The sequence below is a fragment of the Aethalodelphis obliquidens genome, unplaced genomic scaffold (assembly GCF_003676395.1).
Source record: "Aethalodelphis obliquidens isolate GAN/ISIS:26980383/991018 unplaced genomic scaffold, ASM367639v1 scaffold48, whole genome shotgun sequence".
In the NCBI taxonomy this organism is placed as follows: Eukaryota; Metazoa; Chordata; class Mammalia; order Artiodactyla; family Delphinidae; genus Aethalodelphis; species Aethalodelphis obliquidens.
The window spans coordinates 15032181-15057634 of record NW_020837992.1 but is presented as its reverse complement, the minus strand read 5'-3'; the positions used below and the strand labels follow the sequence as shown (position 1 = coordinate 15057634).

The following is a 25454-nucleotide window of genomic DNA, read 5'->3' as shown; positions in this document are numbered from 1 at the left end:
AAAGCAATATAAATAGAATATCTCCTAATGTGATCTAAAATTCTTTCAACAACTCTGGCTTCCTTAATTACTTATAGAATAATTTTCTTTTTTTTTTTTAAATATGTGCCTGATTTTTTTTTTTTTTTGCGGTACGCGGGCCTCTCACTGTTGGGGCCTCTCCCGTTGCGGAGCACAGGCTCCGGACGTGCAGGCTCAGCGGCCACGGCTCACGGGGCCCAGCTGCTCCGCAGCATGTGGGATCTTTCCAGACCAGGGCACAAACCCGCGTCCCCTGCATTGGCAGGCGGACTCTCAACCACTGCGCCACCAGGAAAGGCCCCTAATTTTCTTTTTAATACCATCATTTCCCTCCTAGAAAAATCCTCTCTTATTACTAAAAGATAATGCTTTTGTCCTTTGATGGCTCCCAAGATAGGCATTAGCAATGATTCTTGAATTAAATTACTGTAGATGTTTGGTGATCTACATTCTTGTTAAGCCACATTGAAAGTCCTTTAAATTCTAAAGGAGCCGCTTGAAGGCAGGGATGGCAGTTGGACAAATTATTTCATGTTGTCTGTGGCTGCTTTCCCACTACAATGGCAGAGTTGAGTAGTTGTGATAGAGACTCTTAGATCCACAAAGCCAAAAATATTTATTGTCTAGCCCTTTCTAAAGTCTTATTTGAACTTATTGTGCTCTTCATCCTAACTATGTGACTTTTCAACCTAAATACAATATGTACCATAGCTGAAGTGTGTTTTACATTATGCCATTTTTAATGAGGTAGTCATGAGATTTACTTCATAAAATACTCCCCATTGTTAATATAAAGATTTAAAAACTGACCTTCTATGTTCTGATAGCAAGACTTCATGCATTTTGGGTTGCTTTAGAATCTTAACTTTCTCCTCTAGGTCAGCCTTACAATCAGTTGGCTATCTTAGCTTCTTCCAAAGGAGACCATCTGACCACAATTTTCTACTACTGCAGAAGCATTGCTGTGAAGTTCCCTTTCCCAGCTGCCTCTACTAATCTACAAAAAGCACTTTCTAAAGCACTGGAAAGGTAGGGTTGACTTTTCCAAGAGGACTTTGTAACCTGGTAGCCTTCACCCCTCAAATTTGGGCATGTAAGAAATAATGGCCAGTTACCTATGCTTCTCTCCTTTTAGGTTTGCCTAATTTCTAAACATATACATTACAATAGTTTTGCATGTAGTCATCACTGAATTTCAACCAGTCAGCCTCTGATTTGTTCCCAGTGGAGGAGTACAGGCTGCTGAGTACTGACTCATCTGAGTGTGTTGCAGTTGAAAAGTCAGTCAGTTGCCGAATCCTCTCCTTGAGTCACAGGTGCTCAAATAATGTGTTTTTGCAAATCGAAGTCTCCTGTAAGAGGTTTTAGCCATTTTGTTGCTTAAGATTCATGGAAGTTTTTCTTTCGTTTCAGCCGGGATGAGGTGAAAACCAAATGGGGTGTTTCTGACTTCATCAAAGCCTTTATTAAGTTCCATGGTCATGTGTACCTGAGTAAGAGCTTGGAAAAGTTGAGCCCTCTTCGAGAGAAATTGGAAGAACAGTTTAAGGTTAGATTTTTTTAAATAGAGAATTTTTTGTCTTGTCTAAATGAGGAAGCGTAAGATTTGGAGGAGGCTTACTCCCACTTTTTATGTCATTACTTAATTGCAAACTGTTGATAAAAACTAAATTTAAAGCATGTGAAATTCTTGCATACAGCATTCCTTCAGTTTAAACTGAGGTGCTGTCTATATAAAGAAATACAGCAGCAGTGTTTTCACTAAGTAGCTGAAAATATCATTTGGCAGAAAATATCATAGTGGGAAAAAACAGTTTTTCCTCCTTCCTTCTCAGACCAGGCACCTTTCTTTTCTCAGTTTTGGAAGTCCTACATTTGATGGTTTCTGTATTTAGATATGATTCTGTTACCTACTTCATAGATAGTAATCCCATTCTGCAAACCGAGCGCGTTGTTCTCATTGTGCTTTGATCTGTCAGAGTTTGTGGTTGATTGAAGGAATGTAATGAGAGTTTCATTCAGCAAGAATACGTTGTACTAATTTGTATAAGGAGATAAAATTAAGTAACCTTTGTTCTATTTATATATATGAAAATAATTTTTTACTAGTATATTAAATTGGCAGTTTAAATGTAGTATAATTTACATAATATTGGAGGAGTCAAAATTAAGTATTAGTATTAATTTTATTTTTAGTTCATTTATTCAACAAATATTTGACTAGTATGTATCAGTCACTGTTTTAGTCACTAGAATCAACAGTAAACAAGACAGTCTCAAAGAACATTTTATATTTCTTGGTTACTTCTGAGTATCTATACACTTGGGGAATTGTCTGTAACTACTTTACAGTTTTATAAGTATTATAAAAGTTTCACATTCCAGAGATTGTTGAACTTAGACAGTTGAGATAATAAATTAGCCAAATATAGTCAGTGTGAAATAGTTTTTACAGATAGTCATTTTTAGCTGATACTTTTTAGTGTAAGAGATCATACTAAATAACTATAATAGACATAGTTTGTTTTAAAATAAGCTTCTAGAGTCCCCTTCTGTTCTTTGCTTCTCTTAGTGACCTATTTAAATTTAGCCCATGATTTATAGAGTTGGGTACATGAAAGAAACAACCAACTTTTTAAAGCCCTAGGCTGTTCAGCCTAGAAAGAACAAACAAGGCTAAATAGTTTCATTATAAGTTTTCAGTTCTATGAAGGATTATTTTAAAATAACACAGCTTTGTCTTCCTGAGGTCAGAAATAAAATCTTAAAATTTAAATAGACTGTAGGGGGTTACTGAGGGGGTCTCTCTTTTGAGAGATTAAGAGTCGGATTGACAGCCATCTTTCTTGGATGGTTTAGATGCAGTCCCATTAACTAGCAGGGAGTTGGACCAGATGACGTTTTGATCTTGCTTCCAGCTCTTGTTCTGTGAAAGATATACTCCCTAAATGGGGAGGAAGGGGGGACCTACCTTAGTGAGATCTTCTCTATGTAAGTTATTCTTGTATAGAATCTAGTCAATTTTGTATTTGGTTCAACCTCAAATACTAATACTCTCTTCAGATATATTTCTGAATGTGAAGTTCTGGTGGGTGTATGTGGGCAGTTGCTAAAATACTCTTTGAAATATCATTCCAACACTCTGAAGTTAAACATAGTATGAGGCAGATCTATTTTAAACCTCACCCAGTACTGAAATGTCAGAAGAAAGTTGTTGGAGTGAAATTTTAGCATAGTTGAGTAAGTATTTCTAAAGCCTTTATAGATAATTAGTATTATCCACATGTAAACATCAGTGTATCTGTCTAACTAGCAAGTCTTTAGCTACTAAGCAGAAACGTGTACCAACTTGAGATTCGTTGAAGGACTTAAGGCCTGGGATTTAGGAATTGAGATACAAGGCTTTTTCTGTCTGTTAAATGTGTGCTGTTTCTTAATGGTATTTAGTTCAGTATATTCCTCAACTGCTGTTGAAAGTGTCTTTGAGGAACAATAAGTCAGTTCCGGTTTGATTTTGTTCCCAGGGAACTCCTCGTTTACTAAAATACAATCCAAATGTTAATGAAATTACAACTGAATAATTACATATTTACTTCTAAAGGTCTGGGTTATTCCTTCACTAAGTGTTTGAGTACCTAATGTCTACTGTGTACTTTTCTGAAGCTCTTAGAGATATACAGGGGAGAACAAGACAAAGTCTGTGTGTTCATGAACTTACATTATCATTTGCTAGTACTAGGCTGCACTCATATGCTTTAATGTTTCTGTGCATACACTAGAAAAATTTTTTTAAAGGGCTAGGATTTGTTTGATAGGACATCACCTTCTAAAATAAATGCCAGTGGATTTATAGATACAAGGGATACATTGCTATAAACTATACTTACAGGAAAAAATGCTTTTTGAAAAATACAAATTAATATTCTCATGCCAATATTATGCATTTCTGTAAACGATCAGCTTGATCTATAAGGTTGGATGTAGACATTGAAGGAGAAGTTTTGTGGGAGAACTCTGGAGAAGAGAGAGCATTTCAGGACATTCGGAGTAGAGGAGAGGAAAGAAAAATGGTCAATATCTTTAGAAAAGGAGTGAGCATTCTTGATGTATATACTGGAAAGGCAGATGACGAGGAAACAGAGAGATGATAGGGAGAACAGAGTTAGAGAAAAGTAGAATTTTATTGTTTTCCAATGATAACGTGAAAGGTCTTATTAGTAGAATTATAGAACTTATTCTGGATATTTCAGATTCTTTAACTATGTAAAAAAAAAAAATCTCAGAATAAGCTAAGCAAAGGCAGCTGTAAATTTCTGAGATGGTAGGATCTCTTGTCACTGCTGGTAGAACTGTAAGTAGTTTTCTATTTCCCACCATAAGGCTAGTGACAGTGAATCGCCCACTTTCTCCAAAAATTTTCCCTGGGGAGGGAGAGTACTTGGCTATGCTAAAGTGTAGGGCAAAGCCAGGTATTATCTCTAATAGCTATCAACTTTGTTAGGAACTTGTGTTTGAAAAATATTTTATATGGGAGTAATCTAAATTTCTGTAGATATTAAGGTAGAAGGGTGATGAAGTTAAGGCTAACTGAGAGCATGTAGGTGAATTTTTCCATATAGTGCTTATTAGCAGGTCACTGTGAACACCTAGTTATTAAGTAAAAGAAATTTGATTATGAAGAACATGCTTTTCTAATAGGGGAAATAGGGGAAAATGTAAGTGTAATAATTTGTTGAAGCACCTATAACACTTGTTAATGATTGCTTTAGTTTACCATTTACCCTGTGTTCCAGATATGTTCTTGCTGTCTCTCTCATTTATAAATAAGTTTCTTTTGGGACTTCCCTGGTGGTCCAGTGGTTAAGAATCCGCCTTCCAATGCAGGGGACGTGGGTTCAACCCCTGGTTGGGGAACTAAGATCCCACATGCCTCAGGGCAGCTAAGCGCACGTGCTGCAACTACTGAGTCTGTACATTGTGGAGCCTGCGCACCACAACTAGAGAGAAGCCTGCACGCTGTGACAAAAGATCCCGCATGCTGCAACTAAGACCTGACAGGGCCAAAAATTAAATAAATAAAAACATATTAAAAATAAATAAGTTTCTTTAAATGTGTCAAGCCTTTGAAAGAGTAAATCTTATGACAAATTTTTTAAGTCACCTATTATGTGCCAAGAGTTCAAAACATATTTTTTGAGTCTTTTTATTTGAAATTTTGATTTTCACTCTGTGCACCTACTTTCTAGTCATTGGTCCCAGTTTAATATTTTAGTATGTTTGCATCTCTTATAAAACAGCTTCTAATGGATTAAGATGTATAAATTTATTGATAGTCCCCTAAAATGTTTGTCTCAGATCATATTACAAAAATATACAGGGACTTGCCTGGTGGCGCAGTGGTTAAGAGTCCACCTGCCAATACGGGGGACACAGGTTTGAGCCCTGGTCTGGGAAGATCCCACATGCTGTGGAGCAACTAAGCCCATGCGCCACAACTACTGAGCCCATGTGACACAACTACTGAAGCCCTCACGCCTAGAGCCCGTGCTCTGCAACAAGAGAAGCCACCACAATGGGAAGCCCATGCACTACAATGAAGAGTAGCCCCCACTCACCGCAACTAGAGAAAGTCCATGCGCAGCAATGAAGACCCAATACAGCCATAAATAAATAAATAAATGTATTTTTTAAAATTATAAAATATATATGTATAGTTTCTCATGGAAAAAAGTATTGTTTAAAAAAAAAAAACAGCTCAAACAGCTCTGTGGTGTCTGGGTTTAATCCTTTCAAGGCAAAAAGTCAACATGAGAAACATCAGACCATGTCAGACTCAATTAAAATACTCATCTATAAATGTTACCTTTGTGGCTTTAAATGCAGACTGCCAGTTTAATTCTTGTGTCAAAGATGGCTTCTGTTCTTGATAATATATTCAGTATTCCTGTCTTCTTTTACAGAGGCTGCTATTCCAAAAAGCTTTCAACTCTCAGCAGTTAGTTCACGTCACTGTCATTAACCTGTTTCAACTTCATCACCTTCGTGACTTTAGCAATGAAACGGAACAGCATAGTTATAGCCAAGATGAGCAGCTGTGTTGGACACAGTTGCTGGCCCTCTTTAGTGAGTATTAAATCATTTAACTTTCTGTGCCATCTTCTTTGGAAAGCATGATCTTAGGCATTTTTATCATTATAACAAAGCATTAGTAACATTAAAAAGTGTCCTACATTTCTTAATATCGAATCAGGAGGCCTAAACCCTAAGTTCTGTCCTTTTATCTGCTGACACCCCCTCATCAACTGTATCTATAACATTTTTAACATAGGAAAGAAAATGGCTTTTTAGAAAGAAGCTGTAAGATATTTTAAGTATTAAGTAGGATACAGCAGGAGGCTCATAATAATATTTTAATTTGGACTGGTACACAATTTCAAATATCTTATGCTCTCTGAACACATTTTTTCTTTCAGTGTCTTTTCTTGGCATCCTGTGCAAGTGTCCTCTCCAGAACAAGTCTCAGGAGGAATCCTACAATGCCTATCCCCTACCTGCAGTCAAGGTCTCCATGGACTGGCTGAGACTCAGACCCAGGGTCTTTCAGGAGGCAGTGGTGGATGAAAGACAGTAGTAAGTGTCTCAGAGTTTCATGTTAGCTTGTGTGCTTTGTTTGTTTGATATTCAGATATGTAGAAACTGCCTTCTAAAACAGTATTGGAATAATGGAAGACTTTGTATTTTCCACCTACTCTCTAGAAATTGAACTGAAGACTTCTTTGTATGCTTTTTATTTATTTGTTTGAATTCTTCATGTGAGGCACAATCTTAAGGATTTCTGACTCCCTGTGTGCTCCCCCTGTCCCTGGTTGCCATCCTGGGGAAAAGGCATTTTTCACATTTCAAAATGAAATAGAAATAAAACCAGTTTGTTTCTTATTCATTATAATATGCCCCACTTTTATGCTTAGGAGTTGAAGGGAAGAGATTTTTACTTCTTCCATTCTTTTCTGTACATGAGCTGTTTGTTGCCTTTTAGTAACACCCGATTTGAGTTATATTTGTTTTAAGCATAGAAGATTGGAAGTTATTTTGGCTCTCACTATTTTCTCTGTAATTTCTACTCAGAATAATTCTGACAGTTCTTAGGAACTATTCATTTTACAGTGACAAATGAAAGCTTTCAGTGTACCTTTGATTATAGGAATAAATATTTCCAGTAAGGCTTTGCAGTGAGTGGGAAGTTCCTCCCCTGCATATATTTTTTTTCCCCTGCATATTTTGATGGTGGATATTAGGAGAGTCTCTGAAATATCTGCTTTGTGGCCCAGTATCTACACATTGACCAAGGTCACAACCTAGAAAATGTCCAAGCCACGTTTAAGACCCTGTGATCCCTCTTACTGCATACTTCTCTTTCCTCTTTTCCCCTCAAACCTAACTTTAAGCACCTTCATTTTTGACATTGTCATGAATAGAGTTTAGCAACATAGTACAGCATATTACACATCTCCTTTCTGTGCCAATGTACGTATTAGTAAGTCATACGTATTTTTAGGCATTGCTTTCTTGCACCGGGTTTTCATTTCTCTACCAGAGGTATACATTTTTCCTTCCCGTGTGTACTTTAGAACTTGTGTTTGGTTCAGTAACTTATATCAGTAATGCTGTGAAAGAAGCTTTGATATTTTTATTCAGTTTTTTGTTCCTATACAGTGATCTTTTAGGCCCATTCTCTGCCTTCCCATTTCTTTCTTTTTTTTTTTCCCTTTCTCTTTTTAATTTTATTTTGGCCATGCCACACAGCTTACAGGATCTCAGTTCCCTGACCAGGGACTGAACCCGGGCCATGCGCCGGGTCCTAACCACTAGACCACCAGGGAACTCCCGGTGCATTCCCATTTCTTATCGTTGCAAAGGCTATTCAGCCAGAAGGAATAGTTTGTTTACAAACATTTTTCCTTTTTCTTCCCCGTCATTTTCTCTTCCCCATTCCTTCTCTTAGATTTGTTGGGATCTTTAGAATTATGGCCTTGCAGGTATTTCATCCTGTCTTAAATTATGTTACTACTCATTTTAGGCTAGTGTGGGGTATTTCTCTAAAACTGAAGATTTTCCTTATATGTCTGATATATCAAGGTGTAATAATCCTCATTTATATCTTTTAAATGATGAAAAAAACAATTCCTCTTTGTGAACTCAAAGTTTTATATATATTCAAATAACCTTCAGTTTCTTGCTTTTGGGCCTTTACAATTTCTAGAACTTGTTTTCCTCTATACTTTTTTTGAGAGCATGTTATCTTAAGCTAACAAATGCATGAAAGAGTGATGTATTTTTTTCCTTTGTAGAAAGCAAAGTTAGACTTAAGTAACCCACAGTGGGGTAAAGCGATATATCATTAAATCATTTCTCACACTCTTTTTCTGTAGTCTGTTTCTTGAGATCTCATATTTGTTGCATAAAGACATTGTTGTTCTAGTCTAACATTCTTTTTTGGGTTATTAACCTCCTTTTTCAACTGTCTCGTAATTCGTTATGTCCCCAAAGACTTGTAGCAGACATTTATTCTTCAGTGTTTATTTCCTTATATATTTTTTCTATATTATTCATTTATATTTTTTTAAGCAGCATATTCCCATATTTCAAAGTGTAAAACTGTCAGAAATAGTTGTCAGCTTCCAGGTTTTTTCTGTGATGTGGTGATGTACATCCAATTTCTCTATCCTGGGCAACTCACCTTGGGCTTTCTTTTTTTAAAACACACTTTTCGCCAACATTGGTTGTTAAATATTTCAAGAAAACCTTAATGTTACCTTCAGTAGATCGTGATTATTTTTAATATTTTAACTAAATATTAAGAATATTTTTTAATATTTTGCAAACTTTGGCAAAAATTTTGTATTAGGAAACAGAAGTAAGGATATTACAGCAATGTGTGGATTTTGTTGTATCATAAAAAGGCATAGTCATCACTTTGAACAGAGAATGTGATTTGACTATGATGTAACCACACCCCCATCACAGATTAAAAACTAGTAATGGGTTCCACAACTGATAATGTATGTGAAAACTATAAAAACATAATGTGCTATTTCTCTGGTCAAAGTTTTCTCAGTAAATATCAATGTTTAAAACTGACAAATTAACTTTGCTAATTCTTAAATTAGGAGCCTGGGAAACGATCTGCAGTAGTAGGTCTCTATCATGGAAATTTGGCCCTTTTGGTGTATCTTATCTAGACACATTTGGAAATATGTTTTAGGAAATCATACAGCCTTTAAAATGCTGAAGCAAAGGAAAAATACATAGTCACGGTCCTATAGGTAACACTTTCATGGCTTATTAGTGTTCTGGTTTTTCATGCAAAAATAAAGTCTGAACTATCTGTTTAATTTACAGCATTTGGCCTTGGCTAATTTCTCTTCTGAATAGTTTCCATCCCCATGAAGAGGATCTTTCAAGTACTAATGGTAAGGGCTACCTTAACCTGTGTCGCTGACATTGTTCTCCATCACTAATAGTGGGCTTAACGCCAGAGAAAAACAGGGTTTTGTTCTTAAGTGTTTGACTTTAAATGTAGTAATTCAGAAGTGACTTTGAGCTCTATATTGATTAAGTGGGTGGAAATAGAGGTAATGTTCTTCCAGTTCTCTCAGCAGCTTATTCTCCTGTTTAGCTACATTTGCATAGGAGTCCAGAGAGTGTAGTAGTACCTCCAGATTCTTTCCATCTTCCTTTCCTCCTCACTCTTAGCAGTTTTGTTTAAGGAACTAATGTGAACAACATTATTCTTTCAAAGTAATACTTGCTTATCATAGAACATTTGGGACATACAAACATAACGCAAGTCACCCTTAATTCTCTCATACAGAGATACTTTCTGTACTATTCACATGATAGTGTATTTTCTTTGAGGTTTTTACTTACGTGTACATACACACAACCTGCGTGTGACTGATACCAGATACAACTTTGTACCTGCTTTATAATTTAACACTACATTGTTAGCCTTTTCCTTTGTCATTTAAACATTTTGGAACATGATTTTTACAGGCTGCTTAATATTCCGTCCTGTGGCTCTGATAATTTATTTTATCATTGTCCATTTGCTTAAAAAATTTCCCCATTATAAATAATCCTGCACTGAACAATCCGTAGTTGACTCCTTTCTGATTATTTTTCTTCCATTACATCAGTGCCCCTCAAGCATCATATTTGCAAATGAATCACCTGGGATCTTGTTAAAATGCAGTTTATGACTCAGTAGGTTTAGGATAATGCCCAAGATTCTGTATTTCTTACAAGCTCCCAAGTGTTGTCAATGTTGGTATTCAATACTTTGAGTTAACAAGGAGATAACCTAAACATTGTGATTAATGGATCCGAGGCTTTGAATCTTTAAGGCTGCTAGGGGGAAAAAAAGTACATTGTACCCGTCCTCCTCAGCAATGAGTAGTAGGTGAGTATTAGGACAATGTCTAGGGCCCAAAGGCAACATGCAGGGGTTTGACAGGTAAGTTATTCTATCAAGATTACTATAAAGAAGAGCAGAGAACTATGAGCATTGTAGTTTCTTTCTGTCTAAAAAATACTCTTTTTTTTTTTTAATTTAAGAAGTAATGTCCTGCTGAATGACAATATTTTAATTAAGATATTTACAAATCTTGTTTTCTGCCCTTCTGTAGCTACACCACTTCCAGAGGAGTTTGAGTTACAAGGATTCTTGGCTTTGAGACCTTCTTTCAGGTAGATGGCTTTTATCACTGTTTACCTAGCGTATTAAAAAGCTTCCTAATCAACTTCCCTATATCGTCCATTCTACTCTGCTTCAGCAATTATATTTTTAAAGTACAGGCTTGATGATGTCCCATTACTAATACAAAAACTTCAATTTACCCATCCTCAGTTGTTATAATATCTTTTTTAGCTTCATGTCCAAATGCTTAGTTTTTCAGTCATATTTCCTGCCACTTTCACCTTCCTCCCCTCCAATACTTACACATATTATACATACACTATGTCCTGTACTTGAATAGCTCTGTATATTTATTCCTCCAAAACTTTGTTCATGCTATGCCTAGAACATTCCCACTTCCTCGTTTGCCCTTCCCTTACCAACCTGTTAGCACTTAACCATACCTGTCCAAGGTCCAGCTCAGGTATCACTTAACTCTGTGAAACCTTTTCAGAGCTTATCGGAAGAAACTAACCCTTCTTTATTATGCTTCTCTTATTCTTTGTTTAGCTTTTATTTCTTCAGATTAAATCATAATTATTTGTTCCTTAAGGTAGGGACTATTTCTCATTTATCTTTGTATCCTTAGTATCTGACCTACTGCCTAGCAATTCTTAGACGCTGCGTCTTTTTTTTTTTTTTTTAAAGATAGCTTAATGAGAAATCTGAAAAATCCTTATTTTTTAGGTTGACTTACCTTTCTAACGTCAGTTAGTTCTTTGCTCTATGTACTTTATGATATGTATACATTTTTTCTGATTTAGATTGGGCCACCTTAAAGTGGATAGATTACTACTATTTGTTAGAATAGGCATTTCAGAGACCCTTAGCATTGCCATGGTCATTTGAAGTAAGTTACTTATAATGCAAGGTTAGTGTTAATGAAAACTTTATTCTTAGGATAAAAGAATCTTTCCCAATAAAAGATGGTGATTTATTTGAGCTCCTCTGTGAGAAAGTGAAATATAAGTAAAAATATCACATTAATATAGTGAATTTTGCATATTGTCTTTTCTACTTTGCTTCATTGTATTTACAGTCTTTGGGAGCGTAAATAAATTCAAACAAATGCAGTTGCTTACGTTAAATAGCTAACCTGTATGGAAAAATCTGAAGCCATTGCAGTTCATTAGGTTTAATTTTCTATAATTTGCTTATATCAATTTTAGGAACTTGGATTTTTCCAAAGGCCACCAGGGTATTACAGGAGACAAAGAGGGTCAGCAAAGACAAATACGACAGCAGCGTTTGATCTCTATAGGCAAATGGATCGCAGATAATCAGCCAAGGTATTCCTCATCGGATACACACACAGCCCCCACATGAGTTTTAGACTTGGTGTAATGCTATTGATTGTAAACTCTTAAGTCAAAATGTTGGTAACACAGCATCAAGCTATGACCCTAGTGATCTTACGTATCTCTTTATTTAACCTCTGTTCTCTCATTACACTGCCTATTTTAGAGGAGTTTGCCTTGTCGCCACTGTTTATCATGAGCTTTTTCTCCAATTTATAAACATCTGTATAAATCTCACTAAATTGTATGTTCCCAGTTATGGTGATTTGTATTGACAGGGGCATGGTGGTCAGTCTCAGTCCAGACAGACCAGGATGGTGCTAGTTAAATATGAAGCAGGTATGGTAGTTGGTGTAATAGGCAGGGCATAGGTTTTAGAGTCAGATAGATTTGAGTTCAGTGTCTAGTTCTGCCACTTCCCCAGGTGTGTGTCCTTAGGATCACTGTGGTTGATTATAACCTATCCAAAGTCAATAACTGTTTCATATTCATTTTTGTATTCAGGTTCATATTATACTGTAAGCCACTCACATGGTTGCATATTTGAATAAACATAATACCTCTGAGCTTCAGTTTTCACACCTATAAAACAGGAATTATAGCTACTTCAAGGGCCTAGTCTAGTGTCTTGTGCTTAAAACATGCTGAGTAAATGTAGCTGTACTTATTAGAGAACATTAAACGTGTGGTGGTGATGTTCAGTGGGATAATGAGAATCTGAGTTTACATAACTGCTTTTTATGTTACCTGAATCCACACCGTTATACCCTGCTGTTTCCCACATTTTAAGGCTGTGGGACCCATACACAGTTCAGTTGTTATTGTCTTTTAGATTTGTGTTTTTATATATGGATTTATTTTTACTTTTTTAGGCTGATTCAGTGTGAAAATGAGGTAGGGAAATTGTTGTTTATCACAGAAATCCCAGAGTTAATACTGGAAGAGCCCAGTGAAGCCAAAGAGAACCTCATTCTGCAAGAAACAACCATCATAGAGTCACTGGCTGTGGATGGGAACCCAGGACTGAAATCAGTGCTGTCTACAGGCCGAAATCTAAGCAACAACTGTGACACAGGAGAGAAACCAGTGGTCACCTTCAAAGAGAACATTAAGCCACGAGAAGTGAACAGAGACCAAGGAAGAAGTTTTCCTCCCAAAGAGGTGAGAAGGGACTATAGCAAAGGAATAACTGTAACTAAGAATGATGGAAAGAAGGACAACAACAAGAGGAAAACAGAAACCAAGAAATGCACCTTAGAAAAGTTACAGGAAACAGGAAAGCAGAATGTGGCAGTGCAGGTAAGCTGTATTTGAACTATAAAGCAGGTAGAGGAAGGCTCACACAAAAGGCAAGATTTTTCATTTTGTTCCTAAAGCCTTGAGAATTGACTATTCTGGAAGCTTCAATGCATTCTTAGAAGGCTGCATACATAGTAAGGTCATGTAAAGAACTATGGTAGATGGGTACTCCACCAACTCTCAGGAATTGTAATGTGAGTGAAAAAAATCTCAACCTGATTTTTGTCAGTTCTCTCCAGTTTAAGTGGCTGGGAATAACCAGTTGCAGAGCTATCAATTTCACAAAGAATTACATTTTCTTTGGAAGGTATAATTGTGATTTATTAATGCTATAGTGGAAAATTTGGGGTCTTTTATAGATCCCATAGAACCAAGTATATTAAGGCTTACACGGTGGTTTTTTGTTTTTCAGATTCACTATACAAAATAAAATATATTCTTGGGGAAAGATGAGGCTATTTTCCTTGACATTTATACCGGCCCCAGCTAGTAGCATTATATAACCTCAGTGTTATCCTGGCTCATGGGAATTTGTAAAGCAAGAACCCAAGTCTCTTGCTGGGAAAGGATAAACACTGCTCAGTTATTTGTGACTTTTCTTTTAAATATACACGCACGCACACACACACACACCCCTTTCCGGGGAGATACAGATGATTTCAAATAAACAAAAGGGTCTTTACTCTGTGCTGGTTTTATTAACACCGCTAATGTTTGTAGCCATTTGATTATTAACACATTTTGGCAAATGTATTTATTTACAGTAGGCATGAGGAATCTTACAGTTTTGAAGTCTGCTTGCAAATAAACATCACCTGCAGTGCATTTCCCTTACAGTTTTTTGCAGGGAAAGGGAGAAATAAGAACATAGTAGTTCTGTTTTAAGGTTAATAATGGGGAAGAAACAGAGAAAAACATGGTAGAAATTGAGGAAAGGCACAGAGAAAGTGAGAGGTGTTGGGGAAAGGCAAGGAAGAAAACAAAAGAATTATAAGGCTGCAGGACCAGTGTTTTAGGGATAAAGAGTTCAGCATTTCCTGCCTGCTCTGGCTCTATCCTCTGAAACTGCCTCCCCAAAAGGTCCAGACAGAAAATAAAATCTCTTTTCTGGTCTCATCCTTTTTAAATCTGACTATTGATGATTAAAGAAAACCTGACAGTAGTCAATATATCACCGCCCTCTGTACCTCATCCTGAGTTTTCTATAAATGCTACCTATTTTTACTCACTTTACTCATCTTTACATTACTTGAGCAGTGCATATGGCATCTACTTCTCTCCAGCTCCATCTGTAGGATCTCAGGCCTGTTTCTTACTGCTGAAAGTATCCTTATTTATTCTGGGGGTGGTAGGGTTGCAGGGTGGAGGGTGGATGCCTGACTGATACCCTTAAAGCTGCCCAGATGAAGTTAAACTGAGGGCCAAAAGTGTCTCATCTGTGGATTAGTGGTCATTATTCATTCATAATTCATGTACATTAAGAGAATACAGGGCCATGGGGCCCATAACAGTGGCTTAAGGTTATAGGCAGCTTTTTAAACCTGTTGGCATCAGGTGTCTCGTTTGTAAAACAAATGAATTCTCAGGTCTTTTCTGTATTTCGTACTTTTATGATATTGTGAAAGCAAAATAATTAGACAAGTAAAACTAAGCCCTTATAACTTTTTTTGGCAATTAAATAATTTGACTTTCCCATTTTTAATTTAGGTGAAGTGAAATACCTGCAGCATATACTCTTTTTGGCGGGGGGAACATAGCAGGATTTTGAATACTTTCTGAGAGTAGGTGCTTCTTTCTGACATGTTTGAGTTTCAGATTATTATAGATAGTTTTGCTTCTGGTTGGTCATAGGTAAAATCCCAGACAGAATTAAGAAGGACTCCAGTGTCTGAAGCCAGGAAAACACCTGTAACTCAAGCTCCAAGTCAAGCAAGTAACTCCCAGTTCATCCCCATTCATCACCCTGGAGCCTTTCCTCCTCTTCCCAGCCGGCCAGGTAAAAATATATGTTTTGTAGTTTCTTCTGCTGAATTCCATCTGTGTAGGAGTTTCTGTTAACCCACTGAGAAATTTTAGACTCTGAGTGACATTACTAAACCATAATGTTAAAAGGTATAAGGAAGTTAGTTCTCTTTTCCCTAATGTTTATGAAATTGTTTTTTGAGCCATTTCTCTGTAGTTTATGTACAAGTGTATGCTTGTTATTATGAAGGAATTCCTGTCACTAACCATGGCATCTAAGAAACTGCCTTTAGGATTCTCCAGTTACCTCCGTGGATAGAAGTAGCAGCCAATAGTCTATATTTAATTCTTGAAATCAGGTTAAAGATTGACACTTGATCAGTCTTACTTGACGGTTGATCCCTGTCTTTTATAATTTATTAGAAGACCTCTTCTCCACCCCAGCCCAAAATGACTATACTATTTTTTGTCTTTCTTTTGCTAAGTTTCCTTAGAACTAAAGCTATGTTCTTCTGTTTTGAAGGGTTCCCGCCCCCAACCTATGTTATCCCCCCTCCTGTGGCATTTTCTATGGGCTCAGGTTACACCTTCCCAGCTGGTGTTTCTGTCCCGGGAACCTTTCTTCAGCCTACAGCTCACTCTCCAGCAGGAAACCAGGTGCAAGCTGGGAAACAGTCCCACATTCCTTACAGCCAGCAACGGCCCTCTGGACCAGGGCCGATGAACCAGGGACCTCAACAACCACAGCCACCTTCCCAGCAACCCCTTACATCTTTACCAGCTCAGCCAACAGCACAGTCTACAAGCCAGTTGCAGGTTCAGGCTCTAGCTCAGCAGCAACAATCCCCTACGAAAGCTGTGCCGGCTTTGGGGAAAAGCCCTCCTCACCACTCTGGATTCCAGCAGGTAATTCGCAGTTGTGTGTACTGTCCAGCTGAAGTAAGGAGAGGGGAAGGTTGAAGTTATTCTGTGTTTGGTTAATTAAAAATACTAGTTAGGCCTTCAGCTACTTCTTGCTTAGACTTGTAATGATTATGGGAACACGTAAGTCTTCTCTTTGCTGTTTAGGAAAGTTCAGGTGTTCTCCCTTTTACTTTTGTAAAGGACAATAGATCTTAACTACCATTCTTTGCTGCTACTACTTATGAGCTTTATAGAAAAGGATTTTCTGTAAATAATTTCCTCTATTTGAACCTAAACTACAGAAGGGAAATAGTATCGTAATCTTGATGAGGTGTTAATGATACCAGTCTTAAATAATTTGTCATCCCACAGCACTTGAAGCAGAAGGAGAAATGTGTGCGCGCCCACCCACACTCACACCCTCATTTATTAAACCTCTTAAATAATGGAACTGAAAGAGAACATGAGTTCAGTGCCCTTAATCTGTTCCCAGAAAGCTCTGTGTATTGAAAAACTTAGAGTAAACAAAACTGCATTGTCTAGAGTTTTGGTGGTGGTAAAATCTCTCAGATTCATTCTGTGATTCCCGAGTACTGAGTGTAAGTAACATTGCATTTTATCCTCATCTTGGTGACAGGCGTCTCTTTTTTAGTATCAACAGGCAGATGCCTCCAAACAGCTGTGGAATCCCCCTCAGGTTCAAGGCCCATTAGGGAAAATCATGCCTGTGAAACAGCCCTACTACCTTCAAACCCAAGACCCCATAAAACTGTTTGAGCCGTCATTGCAACCTCCTGTAATGCAGCAGCAGCCTCTAGAGAAAAAAATGAAGCCTTTTCCCATGGAGCCATATAACCACAATTCCTCAGAAGTCAAGATCCCAGAATTCTACTGGGATTCTTCCTACAGCATGGCTGATAGCAGAGCTGTAATGGCACAGCAAGCCAACATGGACCGCAGGGGCAAACGGTCACCGGGAGTCTTCCGTCCAGAGCAGGATCCTGTGCCCAGGATGCCATTTGAGGTGTGTGTCCTTTCCTGTCACCAGGGCACTTAAGAGTTAGGTCTGGGGATGCATGTCCTTTAAATTTCTCAAGTAGATGTTTATGAAGGTCACTCTGCTTCATTAGTGCTGCAGAATGCTGCTGAGTAAATGGGTGCAGCTTTTGGTCTCCTCTTTACAGTTGCACAGTATGCTTGATTTGGGGGAGCTGAAGAATTCTGTTCCTGATTTTGACCTGTGATGGTCTGGCAGAGAAATCATGTGCAGAAATCTCTAACACAGCATGTTAGAGAATTCTGAGACAAAGCTCCTCTCAGTTGGGCTGAATCATCTAAGTTTAAAAATAGGTTTATTGCATATTTAAACAAATTGTTTTCTGAGAGGAACAAAGCCAGCTATCTTTGATAGTGGAGTTCCCTGTACTTGCGCTTTTTATTCATGAGAAACGGGTATGTTTTTGTAACTTTTAAAAAAGCTGTTTCTCTGTTTGTTAGCACAAGATAGGCTAATCACTTTGCTCCGTTGCATTGTTTTACTCACTTCCCACATTAACCTTTTATGTTCTGCTCTGTCACTACTTTTGCTTCTTTCTGTTGTTTCGATCTTTCTCTACCATTGTCCTCGTGTCACTTTGCTTTGGTGTTTCAGAGCCTTTTCCTCTTTGCATAATACTGTCTCACTATTCATTACTTCTTCCTCCTTGACTTCAGTTGCCTTCATCCCCCCTAATCATGCCACTACTCCTTTGTGCTTTTGTCATCCCTTATTGTATCTCACTGTGATCCTTTCTGTCACTAGGACCCCAAGGGCTCCCCTCTACTTCCTCCGGACCTGTTAAAGAGTCTGGCTGCCTTGGAGGAAGAGGAAGAGCTGATTTTTTCTAACCCTCCTGATCTTTACCCAGCTCTGTTGGGGCCTCTCGCCTCTCTTCCTGGACGAAGCCTCTTTGTATGTATTTTACATAATTCTTCTTGCTCTAACCTCAACTTCTTTTCTGAGATTTTGTAGTACTTGGAATAGGTGGTTTCTTCTTTCTAGGGCTTTCCTTTTTTATAGAATTTTAAAACTTATTTCCTGATTGCCCAAACTAACCTTCAAATGGTAGTAGAACATAGCAAAACATGTCTGATTCCATAGTTTCCCCAAATCTTATAGCTTTGTTACATGTTATCCAGAAAGCATCCTGCAGGGCTGGTCACACACAGAATGTGATGCTGGCCAGTTAACTTACTTTTCAGGTATCATTTCCACCTGGACCCAGGAATTTTAGGTGTCATTTAATCTTGTTTAGGAGCAGTGAGATTTTTCCTCATGTATTCAAAATATGAAATGAAATAATGTTCTAGATGTTTTACTGAATAAAAAAATTCTAGATTGATTTTACCGAACAGTATGTGGTTCTTTTCTGCTTGGTTAACTAAGAGCCCTGATCTAAATTCAGAGCCAGATTCATAAACAGAATGAGTGAAAATGAAAAGGCCTCTATTTATAAACATAGTTGGAGTACCATAAATGAGTGAACACAGAGATAAATAACTAGAATGACATAAAGTCTAAGAATTGATTAGTGGTATCTTTTAAAAATAACCTTCTGTAACCCAGTGTGCATTTCAAAGAATGCCATTGTTTAGATATTTTACTAAGGTGGGGGGACTGTAAGAAAGATGTATGCTATGAGGTCTTTCCCCCACTCCCTTCATGCCATCTTAATAAAACATAAAACAATTCTTGAGTTCCACTTTCTTGCTGTTTCTTTCCCATAAACACGGGGTAAGAAGACATTCGTAAGATTAAAGTGCATTGATTTTAGTATTAGGAGAACTGAAAGCTGCTTAATGGCTCTCGTGACACACTGCCATCCCTGGCACTTGAAGTTCCCTTAAGAATTTTCCTGAGTGAGTGGCCACAGAGACCTCTCACTTCCCCCACCCACTAAAGTTAGCAGAAATAAAAGATCCCCTAGACACTTGAACAGTCGTAGTGCAATGGCAGTGCCTAGAGGTTGTTGAATGTCCAGATACTAAACTGTTGCCTCTATGTGTTTGCCTTTCTTGCTGCTTTTTTTCGCTGAGGTGGCTTGAGGGACAGGCAGGGGAGCACGTCTCTGTACACTAGTTTCCTAATCTCTTAGTTCCTGTTGTGCTTGCCCCTTCCGTCGGAAATGAAGCTGATGGTGGAACAAGCGGAAGGGGGCCTTTTCGTGGATTTTTTTTCATGTTTAAAAAAACCTTACGGTAGCCCTTCTTATATTTAACATCGTTAATGATGTGTGTGAAAGTACCTTGCATGCAGCAGGTGTTTAATAAATGCTTTGTTGACCAACAATTCAGTGACAGTGAGCATCAGAGATTCAGCTTTTTTTTCCCTAATAACTTTCTTAGGGCCAATAAATGTAAGCTTGACTTCAGCAACTATTTTAATATATACCACAAATAGAGTTGTTAGGAACCATGCTAACAAAACCAGTTGTCAAATGGATGTAAAGGCTTTTTAAAAGTCATTAATGTCAGTGTTTTAAAAATTTAGGGAGAAAACAGTGCCAGATCAGTTCCCCTTCTTGTTTTGAGAGTATTTTGAATGCAACTGTTGACAAAGGGATTCCTGAGGTTCTTGCCTAGTGAACACTCCAAACTGCCAGTTTCCAGGGTCCCTGCCAGGATCTCTGTGCCAGATTAGAGGTGCTGATCAGGAGGGCTCTATCTCACCTGTGACAACTGGCACTTATCTGGTGTCATGGTATTCACGGATTTGAATTTATATCTTCTAAGCTTTAAATTGTACAAGATAGGTGAGTACAAGTATGCTTAAATTGTGGTCTTTTGGTTGGATGGTATCTTAAAATTAATACTAAGAAAATGGAAGGCATAATTTACCTACCTTTTTTTTCCGGGACTGTGAAGAAATCCTTATTGGAGAAGCCCTCGGAGCTCATGTCACATTCATCCTCTTTCCTGTCGCTCACCGGATTCTCCCTCAATCAGGTGCGTAAACAGTGAAGCATCCTGCTTTGTGCTTTTATTGTGGGCTAGTATTTTCTTTCCCGTTCTATTTCAATACGTCTGTTTTTCTCTTTCCTTTCTCTTCCATATATTGGTGTTTTCCAGGTATTTGATTTTATTCCCCACCCACCTTTGATTAGGGTACACTAGAGACTTGTATAAGTTTGAATTGTTTAACTTCTCATTAATGTTAAAGTCTCTGGGGCTCTGTTGTTCAGCAAGTAAATTATTCATACTTTCTAACCCAGGTGGTTTACATAGAGCAAAATAAAGGGTGAGGGAAAATAAAAGGCAAATGAATTAAACGGGAAAACTGAAAGAAACAGAAGTAAAAGCCTTCAAAAGTTTGTCTTGCAAAGAAAGGCTTACGATAAGCATCCATGAGCATGAACACTGCATTTTCTTAAATCTCTTGCTTTGGCGTGAGTTTGTTAACTTGGTGGTCATTGTCTTTCAGGAAAGATACCCAAATAACAGTGTGTTCAATGAGGTATATGGGAAAAACCTGACTACCAGCTCTAAAGCAGAACTTAATCCCTCAATGGCCCCCCAGGAAACATCATTGTACTCCCTTTTTGAAGGGACTCCATGGTCTCCATCACTTCCTGCCAGTTCAGGTATTGACTAGTCTTTAAATTATAGACCTTGCATTTCCCGTACACTCAAGTTGATTAAGAGATGGTATGATTGTGTCTCAGTGGTTTTTGTTTGTATCTTGTTGTTGTTATTTGTTTGTTTTTAAAGTAACTTCTGAAGGAAAATAGAAAAAAAGCCTGATGCACTGGTTCATATGATAAGTGACACTAAAAAGCTGTTTTACATCCTCAGTAATGAACAGAGTTGTAAGGGAGAAAAATACGAGTTTTATCTTAAGGTTTGCAGCTGTTTTTTAGTTTTATTTGTAGATATTCGTTCTTTGCAGGAAAAGTTGCACTTTTAAAAATACAGAGTTAATAGTAATTTTTAAGGTTAGGCAATTCTGTTCTGATAGAGAAGAGCAGTTATACTTACCTGAAAGAGGCACACCAAAAGAATGCATTTATTTGACAAAACTGTGTACTGTTTTAGTTGTAAGGCAAGGAGTGTGCCTTAGGCATGCACAGCAGGACAGACGAGTGCATTTGGCAGGATCCCTTTTGGGGCCTTTATTTGCCTCTCCTGAAACCCTGTGATTATTGTTAACAGAATTTAAGTGATCAGACCTACAGGAAACTTTCATTCTTGGCATGTTTGTGAAACATCTTTGTTCAGTGTCCTGCGTTGCTATTATTTCATAGATCATTCAACACCAGCCAGCCAGTCTCCTCATTCCTCCAACCCAAGCAGCCTGCCAAGCTCGCCTCCGACACACAACCACAATTCTGTCCCATTCTCCAATTTTGGACCCATTGGGACTCCGGATAACAGGGATAGGAGAACGGCAGATCGGTGGAAAACTGATAAGCCAGGTGAGATCCAGACTTCATTGCTTAGCGAAAGTGAAAGAACTTACTCTACCCTTCCCTAGCTTTTGGCATTTGGCAATGGTAGAACAACGTCTTGAATTATTCTTATCTCTTCATTCCTAGCCATGGGTGGGTTTGGCATTGATTATCTCTCAGCAACATCATCCTCTGAGAGCAGCTGGCATCAGGCCAGCACTTCAAGTGGCTCCTGGACAGGCCATGGCCCATCCATGGAGGATTCTTCTGCTGTCCTCATGGAAAGCCTAAAGGTGAGTGGATCAGGAACAAGAACCGCAAGAGATGTCTCTGCTTTCATTCACATAAATGGCTAATCTTATTCCTGAGGCCCTTAGGATTGATTCATAGCACATATCTAGCAAAGTCCTAGAAGCATGGTCTGCCTTATAAGATTCTTGAATAGGACTTTTTTTTTTTTTAATTTGTGAATTCACTAGTGATAAAGCAGTATCCTCAGGGGGACAGACATGAAGGTTTTAGTTGGATTCTAAGATTAAGAAAATTCGGACTCACCTTGGAATATTTCATTTAAGCCTTTTCTAAACAAGTCAAAGAAGGGCATCTAATTTCAGAAATGTTTTGTTTGCCTGAAACCTTTCTGGTAAATGCTCTGGTCTCACATGGAGCTGAGTTTTAGCAAAAAGACTTTATGTAAAACATACTTTCACCTTTTCTGGTTTAAAATGATCTTAATAGGAACTAACCTGTCTTGAAGACCTGGTCTTACAACAGGTTTTTCTAATAGCTGGGGTTTTTTAGGGTTTGGGAATCTTGGGGCATACATGCCTTTATGTTTGGCTGGGATTGAAAAACAAATCCCTTAAAGACAACCAGGCATTTGACCTCTGCTGACAAGCTCTGGGCTGTTTTTCAGTCTATCTGGTCCAGTTCCATGATGCATCCTGGACCTTCCGCTTTGGAGCAGCTGTTAATGCAGCAGAAGCAGAAACAGCAGCGGGGACAAGGCACCATGAACCCTCCACACTGAGGCCAGAGTGGCAACCCTGGGAATGAAGGCTCCATAAACCATGGCATGTTGGGTTTGCAGGACTGGCCCACACAGTCCCCTGCAGGTGGCAACCCTCTTTTCTGTTTCTCGCTGTTGAGAGGGTGTAAGTGTTCCACCAGCCCGCTGAGTGTGCACGAAATGTCTGCAGTGCAGCAAAAAGAAAAAACCATCAGGAACTCTCCGTCCCCCCGGGGCCATCCGGAGGGAGAGAGGAACTGCTGTTTGTCTCACTCAGTTACCTGATATCACCGCCTTTCACCTTCTCCATCGTGCATGTCCCCAGCCACATGGGAAGTGAAAGCTGAGAAGGGAAGGCAGATGGGAGAAGCCAATGGGAACGTCTCAGTCCTTTTTTTCCTCTTTGGGGAGTAAAATAGGAATCCATTAATGATTGCTTTGCTGACTGAGAATGTAGTTGAAATTATTCCTGAACATCTTTTATTATTGTTATTACTCTCAGTAGTAAGATATCACATTGAATTCTTCCATACACGGATGTGCTTCTTCTAGTCAGTGTGTAGCAAAGAAAGCCCCGTGCACTGCTCCTGTGAGAGGTTGGTGGTGACAGGATGGGGAAGCTGACCTCTTCAGCCGGTGGAAATGTTCCATAAGGGAGAGGACAAGGCCTCAACTTTCACTCAGAAGGTTCTGGTGGGCCCTCCTCTGGCCTGGAGACTCCAGCAGGAAATGCCCTTCACTCTGTAGGTGCTTGAGCCCCAATCGAGGATGCAGCGTGGGTGGTGGTGCTGGGCTGGACTTGCAGACAAACTGCTGTAGGATTTTAAATTAACGTTTTTGATTCCTGTACATTTTACGGTAGCAAAGCAGGCAGTCCCACAGAAGGCAGGCTAGTCCATTCATGGCCTGACGCATTTTAATAGGTAGAAGCTTTCAGTGTGGTTATTTTTTGTTTGGTTGGTTTTTGTGCTCCCATCCTACTTACCACCCACCTCCTCCTGTCCCTACCTCCACCCCTTTTCTACCCTGTGCTGTGTGCTAGTAATCGTTATTATTCCTAACATGCACAACATCTCGCCAACAAGCAACAGCATGGGGTCCAGCAGCTGGGGCCCGAAAGACAGTCTGAAGAAGAAGGAAGCAGCAGCAGCGGCGTCTGCATAGCCCACCGAGGGGCCAGGCCCCTGCCCGGCTGCAGTCTCCCAGCCTCCACTTTCAGAGTGAAATTCAAGGCAACGCGGACACGTGTGCGTCACGCAGAGAAGAAAACACAAGGAAGTCCATTCTGGAAAAGGCGAAAGGAAGGAAAATAAACTTTTATTTGATATTTATTAGAAGGAAAGAGGACTGAAAATTTTCTTGTGTAGAAACAGAAGGACAGCATTACTGATAGTCATTTCCTGGAAAAGTAATATTTTAAGGGGAAATTATGGAAACAATCTAAATGTCCAATTGCTGTGCTAGTGGTAGGGTTTATTTTCTGGGAGAGCTCTCCTTTGTGTGTGTGTGTGTGTGTGTGTGAGTGTGCGTGTGTGTGCACACATGCCCGTCTGCTCCCCCAGAGGGGAGGGGTGATGCGTGTGAGTGTGTGGAGCTAGCGTGGGACTTAAGAGCTGGAAAACAGCTGCAGAGCAAAGCACATCCAGGAGCCCCGGTCGTCACTGGAGTCTGGGCAACCCCAGCAATGAAAAGGGGTGAGATTCATGCTCATTGCTCTTCCGAGACAGTGGTTGGAGTCCTGTATGCTTACATTATTGCTCTTTTAGTTTGACATGGTGTTTGGGGTTTTTTCTGTTTTGTTTTATTTTTTTGAAAGGTCCCAAAGGGTGAAGTCCCCTACCCAATGGCAATATGAAACCTTTTGTGCTTCTCTCCAGCCCCTTCCCCGTGTCCACCTTTCTCCCTTTCCCTCCGTCCCAAGCCTCCTTCCCTTCTGCCTTTACCCACTCTGTGTGTTTGAGCTCTGCATTCAGGCAGCTGCAACATTCCAGTGTTTGAACTGTCACGGATTCTTGCGCCCTTGACAAGCTCACCAGGTTCACCGTCTCGGTCCCACGTAGTGCCCACGTCCCATCTTCAGCCCCATTTCTGCATGAGAATTTGGTGTTTGGAATGTTTTCTGACTCTTGGGGCGGGGTTCCTCGCCTTATCATCCTCAGTGTGGAGTAATGAGGAGGGAGAGGAGAATCTTCATCAGAAACTGGTTTTGTGTAGTAAACTTTCTTTTGTGTTTATTTTTTTGTTTTTGTTTTTGTTTTTTGTTTTGGTCTGTCTGTGCAAGACCTGCAGCTGCTGAATTCAGCTTTGCCTTTAATTAAACCATGTTCTCTCCAACCAGATCTGTGTATAGACTGTTTCTTTTTTATCCTAAAAGAAAATCCAACTTAAAAAACAAAAACTTAAACTACTTACAAGTCATCTAGGGGAAAGCAAAGAAGGTCAAAAATCAAATATGCTTCAGGGTTATTTTTGCTTTTAGTAAGGTTCCTAACCAATATGCAGGATTATGGAAAGGGATGGGTAGAAAGAAACTGTCAATTCTTTTAACAGCTCAGCATTTTTATCCTTATTGTCACCCTTAATAAAGCAACTCAGAGATAGTTTATCCTTTTGGCCCAGTAAACTCACTAAGTGTGATGAGCAGCAACAGTAATTGGTGTTCTTTGCTTTGGTGTTGTATTTCTTCAAGTTGTGTCTCATATTTCCAGTGGTAGCCTGCTGGGCCTTTGCATGTGCCAGAAGCCAGCACCGCAGCTCACCAGTGTGTGTGTGCACGCCCAGCAGCTGCCCTTTCACCTTGATGT

The 25454-nt window shown here is 39.0% G+C and overlaps 1 protein-coding gene across 11 annotated transcripts in view; it reads left to right on the top strand.

Annotated features, from left to right (window-relative positions):
* SMG7 (SMG7 nonsense mediated mRNA decay factor) overlaps positions 1-24987 on the top strand; it is a 71124-nt gene extending 46137 nt beyond the window's left edge. For 3 of the 11 annotated variants that reach the window (XM_027083062.1, XM_027083057.1, XM_027083058.1), the window contains 17 exons: positions 900-1050; positions 1435-1570; positions 5982-6144; positions 6495-6651; positions 9421-9491; positions 10707-10767; positions 11926-12045; positions 12927-13215; positions 15205-15349; positions 15839-16221; positions 16871-17242; positions 18020-18169; positions 20122-20202; positions 20678-20837; positions 21498-21668; positions 21789-21934; positions 22558-24987. In XM_027083062.1, coding sequence (XP_026938863.1) covers position 6144; positions 6495-6651; positions 9421-9491; positions 10707-10767; positions 11926-12045; positions 12927-13215; positions 15205-15349; positions 15839-16221; positions 16871-17242; positions 18020-18169; positions 20122-20202; positions 20678-20837; positions 21498-21668; positions 21789-21934; positions 22558-22671 — 2421 coding nt within the window. In that variant the 5' untranslated portion in view covers positions 900-1050; positions 1435-1570; positions 5982-6143 and the 3' untranslated portion in view covers positions 22672-24987. Of the gene's footprint in view, positions 1-899; positions 1051-1434; positions 1571-5981; positions 6145-6494; positions 6652-9420; positions 9492-10706; positions 10768-11925; positions 12046-12926; positions 13354-15204; positions 15350-15838; positions 16222-16870; positions 17243-18019; positions 18170-20121; positions 20203-20677; positions 20838-21497; positions 21669-21788; positions 21935-22557 lie in introns of all 11 variants that reach the window. The other 8 variants (XM_027083052.1, XM_027083051.1, XM_027083055.1 and 5 more) reach the window with 4 other exon arrangements.
* Positions 24988-25454: the final 467 nt, after the last annotated feature.